This window comes from Schistocerca americana, chromosome 8 (genome assembly GCF_021461395.2).
Source record: "Schistocerca americana isolate TAMUIC-IGC-003095 chromosome 8, iqSchAmer2.1, whole genome shotgun sequence".
NCBI lineage: Eukaryota > Metazoa > Arthropoda > Insecta > Orthoptera > Acrididae > Schistocerca > Schistocerca americana.
The window spans coordinates 502,697,685-502,707,614 of NC_060126.1; the positions used below are offsets into that span (position 1 = coordinate 502,697,685).

The 9,930-nt window shown below is 42.9% G+C and overlaps 1 protein-coding gene across 5 annotated transcripts in view; it reads right to left on the reverse strand.

Annotated features, from left to right (window-relative positions):
- Nucleotides 1-9,680, reverse strand: part of LOC124544627 (PDZ and LIM domain protein Zasp-like) — a 287,293-nt gene extending 277,613 nt beyond the window's left edge. For all 5 annotated transcript variants that reach the window (XM_047123234.1, XM_047123233.1, XM_047123231.1 and 2 more), the window contains exon 1: nucleotides 9,463-9,680. In XM_047123234.1, coding sequence (XP_046979190.1) covers nucleotides 9,463-9,567 — 105 coding nt within the window. In that variant the 5' untranslated portion in view covers nucleotides 9,568-9,680. The remainder of the gene's footprint in view (nucleotides 1-9,462) is intronic.
- Nucleotides 9,681-9,930: the final 250 nt, after the last annotated feature.

The following is a 9,930-nucleotide window of genomic DNA, read 5'->3' on the forward strand; positions in this document are numbered from 1 at the left end:
CCAAAACTTTAATTTAATCTTCATGACTAAATGCACTATAACCAGGAACTATCCCATGCCGCTATCCCTCTCTAATCTCCTATTTCTGGACTCTCTAGATCGTAAAAAACGATAAATATTAGTGACTCCTAGTCATTATGAGCTACAGCAATGTTTGCCGACGATTCTGTTCGTACATTCGGAGATTCTTCTCTCCGACGTAGCTCGCAACTGTTGACCCTCCCGGACGTACTAGGTCTTGGATGACAGACTGTTAAGTGAAAAATTAAGTCGTTAGCTAGGGTTTACTTGTGTCAGAGAAACGTACCAAGGAAAGTTTAGTTTACCCCTAGCGCCTCTTCATCTTCATAAAGAAGTTATTTACAGTTTTGGTGACTTCTTGTCCTACCAATAGTTCAGATTAACATCACACAACAGTTGTAATCTCGAATAGCTTCACCTAATTTGAAGAATACAGCGTGACTGTGCACTGTACAGGTTACCGGCTCAAGTAACAGTTATTAAAATCCGGAGTGAGGATGTCTTGCCTCCTTCCAGCTTTGGCGAATTACCACCAGATTCTAAACATATTTCTATACAATTGCTATAGCGTACCACTGAGCTAAATTTTCTTTCTTGGGACAAATTAAAGATATCTCGAATTTTATCTTTTAAGCTTTGTTTTGCAATCGTACACGTCGACACATCTTATAGACATAAAGACATGGGTGCCGATGCGGAGTGAATTCACAGTGCCTGCCAGGGCCTGCAGTTACTAAGAGCCTTGTCAGTCTGCACCACGTGGATTTTCTACAAAGTTGCAACAAATATAAAACATCAGCTTGTCTTTATGTCAGTTAAATTAGTGTTATAATAAAATATGCTTTTTATATTTAGTCTCTTTAACATCCGAGTTGACGATAACAGAAAATAATTTTATGTTTTAATTTGAAACCTGAACATATTCTCGTCACCACCGTAACCAAGAGAGAAATTACGTTGGACTAACTTGTGAGTACTTGAGTGTCTCTGATAACATCTCCTTTCAATTGTGATCGTCGCGATAAGGATTCTGTTCGGCTGATACGTGCTGGCTATGCACGTGACGATCCTCATCATACGTATATGAGAATCATTCTGAACTCTTCCTTGTTGCTTATATCTTCCTTTGTTCGTCTGTTTTCCTCTGCCCCGACCAAATTGACTTATTCAGTAACCGTCGCTTGGCCGTTTAACCTCCCCTTTAACCTTTTGCACAATAACTGTAAATAAGGAACGCTAGATGTTTACGGAAGTGCTCCCCGTTGAGAGCTGAGTTTACGAATTTGGTTTTGTGAAATCATAGTTACGTCGTCACTTTGGTGGCATAGCAAAATCTACAGTCCAAATAGCTTCAGAAAAACCATTAGACAATGACTGTCAGCAGATTCTGAAAACGAGAGGACTGGGATCCCACAACTGTGCCGAGTAAAATACAACATAGTGTTACGTGGGTGTATTGCGTGTTATAACAAGAGTGTCGTTTGGGTTTCACGTCGAATTACAGGAGTGACCGAACACAGACGGGTACCGATACAAGTTGTATAAGTGGAATCAGTTAATCATCCAAATTTTTGGGTGTACATATTGATGAAAACTTGAACTGCGAGAAGCATATTATTGAGATGGTCTAACATTTAGATTCAACTACTTTTCGCCGCGCGTAGTGGCCGAGCGGTCTAAGGCGCCATGTCACGGATTGTGCGGCCCCTCCTGCCAAAGGTTCGAGTGTGTGTTGGTCTTAGCATAAGTTAGTGTAAGTAGTGTGTAAGTCTAGGGACCGAGAAGCTCAGCAGCTTGGTCTCTTAGGGAAATCATACACACACACACACACACACACACACACACACACACACACACACACACAAAACTACTTTTCCTCTTCGTATAATTGCTAGTCTTGGAAACAAACGAATCTACATCCTAACATAGCGTGCATATTTCCACTCAGTAATGGGTTATGAGATAATTTTTGTGGGATAATTCATCAGTTAGAAGGAAAGTATTGATCGCACAAAAGCAAGCTATAAAAATATGTGATCTTCTCCTTAAGTCATTTTGTGGGCACCTGTTCAAGGGGTCATGCATTTTAACTGGGCCTTCACAATAAGTATAATCGCTAATTAAATTCGTCATACGTAATCTATCGCAATTTGAGAAGAATAGTGATGTAGTACCTACAGCACTAGACGAAAAAATAGCGTTTTTAAGCATTATGAAAGCTGCCATTGACTCGAGAAGGAGTACAAATACACCAACGAAAATTTTTGATCATTTTACCAATAAAATAAAATGTCTGACAGATCGTCCACGCAAGTTTTCAGTCTAAGTTAATATCATTTGTACTGGGCAACTTCCATTCAATAGAAGAATGAATATTTATTTTAAAAACTGGTAGCGTGTAATAAAACTAGTTTTAAGTATAGTTGCAGAGTAATACTGAAAAAAAAGTTCCTTAATGTTTTTAATAATCACGTATCTTGTAAACTGACTCCTTCAACACCACTTGAATAAAAAATCTTTCAAATGATCTACAGAACGTGTAATTAACTAGCCGTCTCGTTAGCTATTGTTGATAGACTCGAAGCAAAGGAAACTTCATTGAAGAGCACCCATAGGCCTGACGTGAATTGGACTGTGAACTCGTGCGGCCGCACGGTCAGTGATATTTTGTGACGCCGATTGGGCGGCTTGCTTGCCAGACTGCGGTGAGTGTGACTGACATGGCTATAGTAAGGGTGTCTGTAGTACAGCGTTTTTATTGTTGCTGTTTTTAACGACGACGACGATGATGATGACGACGAGAAAAAGGATAGAACAAAAGCCTTTTGCGGCACATAGCCTACTCTTCTCGAATAGCACAAAAATGTCCGCCGAAATTAACGTCCAATACGACGGACGATTCGCTATCAACAGTGTCGCTTTCCCTCACTCTGTGAGACGCTATGTACAGGTTTGAAATTCGGTCTACGACATTGTCGCAAAACCTGGTGATCATAATCTCGAGATTACTACCTCTTCTGGCCATGCCACACAGATACATTCGTTAAATATTTCCTCACCATCAGGATTTTAATCAACTATCTTTGCTCAAATGTGTGTTAGAAACCTCAGATACGGAGGTGGGTGCTGTTTTGAGAGAATGAACCAAGAGCCTGGGGACTGGAAACTAATACTTCACGGCGTAATGCAACCATCCGTCTAACATTCCAGCTCTCTTACCGTGACACATGTGAGGAGCGATCAAAAAAGTTCCCATTCGAAGGTCACACGAACCCCTTGCTTACATGTCAGTGCTTATATATCAGCATCTGAGTCGCACTGGGTTGCATATACGCCGCGGCAACAACCTCAAACGGAAATTTTTTGATGTCCTCAAACTGAAACTTTTTGATCGCCCCTTATATTAGCTGCTATTAGCGTCTCACGAATTTTGTAACATCAGCAACGCTCTATAACATTCAAATGTTGTTCCCCATCTAAGGAGCAGTTCCTTCTGGATTTCGTACATGGAGGAAGTGAAAGAAACTTACCGCGAACTGGCGCAAGAGTCGGCAAAAATGTGCTCTCTCTTGTGTAATTCGCAGAAAGTGACAGTTTCGCTTAGCGTTCACACTCTTCTAAAATCCAATGTCTTGTTTACCACTGAACGAGATTGCATGGTCTACACTGGACCAGCGGAAGTAGCGGTATCAAAATTCAAGTCCGGCCATTCTGATTTAGGTTGTCCATGTTTTTCGTAAATAAGTTTCCATTAATGCAAGATTAAATCCTTCAGTAAAGCCGGGACAGTTTTTCTTTCCTATCCTTGTCCACCTAAGATAATTTCTCTCTTACGGCCTCGATATCGAAGGCACATCAAACAGTTAAATACTAATCCCACCTCAATACTACTCCACAGTCTCGCTTCGAAATGAGCAAACAGAACAGAACAGAACAATCACATACGTAAGTGCAGCACCTACATATAGGAATACTTGTGCGTGACGATTAAAATTGGGATTATTAATGATATCCATCTGGGGAAAAATTGTAAAAATGTCTGGCAGCTGCTTTCATTTGCAATAATTTAACAAATTATCCTCGACACTGGTTTCAAACCAAGGGATGCCTAAATCAGGATAGCTTCTGAATACGAACCCAGTTCTTCAACCATTCCAGTCGTTCTGAGCGAGAAAACGCCGCGTTTTCATTGGTAGTGCAAATGATCTCAATGAATAATTTCTCGTCTGTTTAATACTATCACTTAAACATCGAAACAGAAACTGTGAATGACTCTAAATACTTAATCGAGCTATTACTCGTTTTCCTTCCTTCCACTCGGCATTGAGAGAAATAATTAATGGCTCAACTATGTATTCTCTGTCATGTCTTATTGTGTAAGCCGTGCAATTTTCACCCGAAGTCGTAAGAATATCTGGTTCGTATATGAATGATAGTCTGTCTCTTCTTATGACATGAGACATCGTTTCGTTCACATAATAATTACCACAAATGTCCATTTTCCTTGTCGAAGCAAATGACGTTGTTGCAGTGTATTTCGAATCCTACAGTTAGCCGAAAGCACGATAATTTTTCGCGAGAGAGATTGAGAGGTATCTCTGTTTACAGAGCGTTTTCGTATCACACCATGAACAGAGACCGGGACATTTTGCTACCGAGAAATGCGATGACTGTGACTAAAGCTATAGCACAAGGCAGCCTTTTTCTGTATCCCAATGTGCGAAATTGTGGATGACTTCAGTCCGTTTCAATGGCGGGACACTTAGCTGCGTTTAGCTGAAGCAACTTTCTACAATCAAAATGACATATCGCGGCACTCAGAAAAACCAACGTTGACTGAGAATCACGTTAAAAGCTTATCAGCCTTTTTTACGTCTGATTTTGGCGTTACGCAAGATATATCGTAAATACAACGTTGTTTCAGAGGCCACTCTTCAAGAAGTGCGATTTATAACAACGGAATGTATTGAATTCAGTTCCAAGGAGGTAACTGGTCAGACATCATACCACAGGAAAACTTGTGAGAAGGGACATTTAATCTCCGGCAGAATCTGTAGCTAAATCTTTCACTTAGCTAAGTCTCGAGAATTGTCCAGTCTCCCGAAAGGTTACAGCGTCACAGAGGCAAATGGGGATCTGTTCATGAAGATTCTTGACTAATCAATTTGCTTACTGAGAAATTTCAGTCGTCTTTCGTGGAAACGGGAAAAGAGTAATGAAAAACTTGTTGTACGAAGCAACTCGCTACACGATAGAGCAAGAACTGGACCGCTCCCGGAAACGGCTGCTGCCTGTCCTTTGTACGAGACCGAAGGAACTCGGGAGCTTGGAGACAGTTGTTTTGTCACAACCCGTGTGTGAAATGAACAGGAAATAATGTGATGTATTTTTCGCTGAGCTCCCTTCCTGTATATAACCGTTAAGAAAAAAATGTATCTGATGGAAACAGCCACTGTATTTCTGTAAGGTCAGTATTTACTTTGATCACGCGTATTTAATGATAAAGTTGACTGCCATACAGTTTTGAAAGATATCTGTGTCCAATGAACCACGTCGAGTATGTTCGCTCTGGAAGCAATCAAACGCATACCGTCAGTCTTCCGCCTACAGCTTATGCAACATGGCCGACAGTGAAGTGTGTTGTGTGCATACATCGCGGCGCAAAGACGTACGAGCTAAGCTAAAGGCTTCTGAGGCACCCCCAGTGTAGGTACGTGACATGTTCATCAAAACGAAATATGATCAATTCCCGTAGGCAACGAAAACACTGCTTGATTTCGGTGATTAAGCCATTAAGTCGCGATAATTTTACCGTACATACTATACCGTGAGCACAACAACGATCACTGCCTTGTCTCAGTGTAATGGTGTTTTTCACAACAACCTCGTTGTTATTTTCTTTCACTCTCGTCATCATCATTACTTTTATTCGCCCATGGATTTCGTAGATAGTTGTGATATCGGTAGATTTCCTACTGGTGTTATTGCAACGCGGCGATTGTCTGTCTACTGCTTTCGATATCATACTCTTAGCTTTTATTTCACGTTAAGCAACTTGACGGCACTTGCCTGTGACCTTAGCTTCCCTCTACCCTTTACTAATTACTCTTTTATTCATCAACTCAGGCCATGATGTTACTGTTTCCTTGTCACTATAGAGAGAATTAAAGAGTAGTCAAATTGTTTAAGACCAAACCGTGATGCTGTTTGAGCTACATTTAATTTCTTTTTGTTTTCTGCACTTTGCCGTTAACTGCTGATGTTTCCAATCAGTGCTGCCAAATTTTCGAAAGACTGAATGACTCTGAAGGAAAAGAAGATTAAGGTTCAACATCCCGTCGATAATGGCGCCATCATAGACAGAGCGAAGGACAGAGTTGGGAGAGTGGGTGGGAAAACGGCCATGGAGTTTTTCACAGATACTACCCTGGCATTCGCCTTGAGAGGTTTACGAAGACACAAATCATGTTGGATATATGGAGATTCAGAACCTTATACCTTTCCAGTACGCGGAAGGAAGGATGATTAGGATTTAACATCCCATTGTCCTCTTCCCAATAAAAGCCAAGTGTTTTCACCACTCCTTCATTGCGCTCGGTTCCTCTCCCAATGAGTAATTTTATGTTAATGACAACCACGCGATCGATATGTTGGGCTGTTGGTAGCACACTCTTGTATTCTTAACTAACATTGGCTGTCGAAATTGTAATGAATGATTGTGTGTTAATTATCATCTTTTTTCTGAACGTTTTTGCACAGGTATTTTGGAATTTTTTCGGTAGTATACCGCCAGCTGAAAGTAATTAATAACTCTTGTGTAATCCCCATTCACCTCTGATCCTACCTGGCTGTTTTCATGCTTTGTAATCTTGAGACATTTGGATGCTGACACTAACAACAATTGTGACACCGTTATCCTACCTATAAAGTCCAATCAGCACCTTGTAACGATGCCATGAATAACGTCGAGTAAAACTGGTGATCAACAAATGTGTTGTGCCAAGGAGAACTACTAAACACAAAAAAAGTGATCAACACAGAGAATCTGATACCGTCTACAGTTATACTGAAAGCCAGCAATTCTTGAATGAATATTCAATGTTTTGTGCTCAAGCACTGGTTGATGCGCTGTAGCGTCCACAGGAGTCGTGGTCTCAGACACTGCATTTTCATCTGTGCTCCGCAAACCACCGAAACGTGTATGGCTGAGGGCACAGTGTGTGCCTGTTCGTTTTCCCCCATTCTTACTCCTTTTGCGGGTAGTATGCGCAACGAAAAATATTCAGCATCCTTCTGTTCTATCCAGAATTTCTCTAACTTTAGCATTGTGGTCATTACGCATGATATATGTTGGCAGTGCTACAGTGATATATATATATATATGCAGACTGAAGCAACGAATCAAGATCTGTACCAAGGCCAGAATCCGAACCCAGGTCTCCTGTTCACTGGCAGGTGCTTTAACCACTATGCACAGTGTTTTTGCACAACTTCACAGAGTACCCTAGCACGCCTCCCTTTAGAATCCCAATTCCAAAAAAAAAAAAAATGGTTCAAATGGCTCTGAGCACTATGGGACTTAACATCTGTGGTCATCAGTCCACTAACACTTAGAACTACTTAAACCTAACTAACCTAAGGACATCACACACATGTCCGAGGCAGGATTCGAACCTGCGACCGTAGCAGTCGCGCGGTTCCGGACTGAGCGCCTAGAACCGCGAGACCACCGCGGCCGGCTTTCCCAATTCCAATTCACGCCTCAGTCCACTTGGCGTTCCCCCTAAACTCGAACAGCGTCGCAGAGGCTCGCAAAATTTATTGGAATAGCGCCTCAGCATTGAACGAAATGGGGAATCCTGCCTGACACCTAGGCAAAGGTTTTGATCAAGTCAAATGGGCCGAGGCGTGAATGGTAAGTTGCATAGAGCAGGGAGGTGTGCTGGGGTAGTCAGTGCAGTTCCGCAAAGCCACTGTGCCAGGGTGGCGTAGTGGATAGCACATCTGCCTAGTGGGCAGAGGCCCGGGTTCGGATTCTGGTGTAGATACAAATTTTCATTCGTTGTTTCAGTTTGCAATTATACATCATGTGTGGGACATGAAAAGGTCTCTGGAACCGTATAGTTTTTTGATGTTTCTTGACTCATTTTGGAAAGTGGACTTCTGGAATTTTGTGATTATACGTCTCTCCAAGTACCACAAGGTCCTTATTAGAAAATCTACGCTGTAGCACAGGCAGAAAGGAAAACACCCAGTGAAGATGGTACAAGGGGCAGACAAATGAAAACGAGACGGATGGAAAAAGTAAGTACACTGTTATTTGATAAGTGATTAACATAACTGCTAATACATTTATCCCACTGAGACAAGACGGTCGATGCCTTCGTGGAACAATGTTTGCTGTTGCCTACAGAACCATGACTGTAACACAGGCATGCACCTCTTCGTCCAAATGGAATAGGTCGCCACGAATGTCTTCCTTCAGGGCTCAAAAAATTTGGAAATCGCATGGGGAGAGTTCGGGACTATTTGGAGAGGACCTCTCAGCAAAACGTCTACAGCGTTGTCTAAACATGTGGGCGGGTCCACATGTTGCTGAGGTTGTTGTTTCGACAACGCTCCAGAAGTTTCATTTTGAAGCCCTTACACATTTCTCCATATAGTCCCGAATCTCTCCCCAAGTGATTTCCATATTTTTAGAGCTTCGGACGAAGAAGTGCAAGGCTGCAGTGATGGTTCTGTAGGCAACTGCAAATATTTTTCCACAAAGGCACTGATCATCTTGTCTCACAGTGGGATAAATATAATAACAGTTACAATTGTTTTCCAAGTAAGAAACAGTTTACTTACTTTTTCCATCTGTTTGGTTTTCATTTATCTTCCCCCTTGTACAATTTTCACTGGGTGTTTTTCTCTCTGCCTGTCCTACACCATAGAATTTCTAATAAGGATTTATGGTTCGCGGAGAACAATTAAACACAAAATTCCAGAAGTCCACTTTCCAAAATGAGCTAGAACCGAAAAATATTGGAGGGTAATAAGAGATATAGACAAAGTTTGGTCTCGAATGAAGGCGGAGTTCCGGTAATAATGACTTTACCTTTGTGCAAGGCACCAGAGCTTCAGAAGGCAAAGGCAGTGGACTCAGATAGGAGGCGTTCGAGCAGACTGCCACATCTGACGCACAGCTGTTAGTTAAATTTGAGACTTCAGTTAATTACTGTTCTGTCTTCAATCTTTACTGCGTCGATTATTTTATCTTTTTTCACTGAAGTGAATGTGTCTGCCACTTTGGAGGGACTGGATTAACGCGGTAACGTATTCTGGACACTGTTGGAGTATTGTCACGAAACACTGTTTAGACAACAATCACAAGCACAGAACACAGTGCTCCCACGTCCGGCGCGCGACCTGCCCTCGCGGCACTCTGATACTGCTTACCTTTTGGATGACGAGCGGCATGCCGAAGTCCTTGCCGCCCTGCAGACGGAAGCCCCAGGGCTGGGAGTCGAAGCGGGAGAGCTTGACGTTGATGAGCTGCGCCATGGCTGGAGCGTGCGTGCCTGGCCCGAGTGTTGTAGTGTGCTGCTGCTGTGTGGAAGGGTCGCCGGCTGGATTCAGACTGGCGCGCCACCGCCGCCGCCGCCGTCGCCGCCGCCGCGCCGGCAGCCGGCTGCGCGCGCACGCGTGACGTCACGGCGCGTGCCGGGTGCAACACGCGGCCCGGGCCCGGCCGGCGTGGGCGCGTTCGCGATCGCGTTAGCGCCGCGCGTCCGCCACCGCGCGTCCGATTTACGAGGCCTCTGCTCGGTCTGTCTACCGGTCTGCAATTGCTACCCCACGCCATTCCAACATTCTTCAAAGAATCAAACTCTCGTCTAAACAACAGTTTCAAACGTCTGATTACTG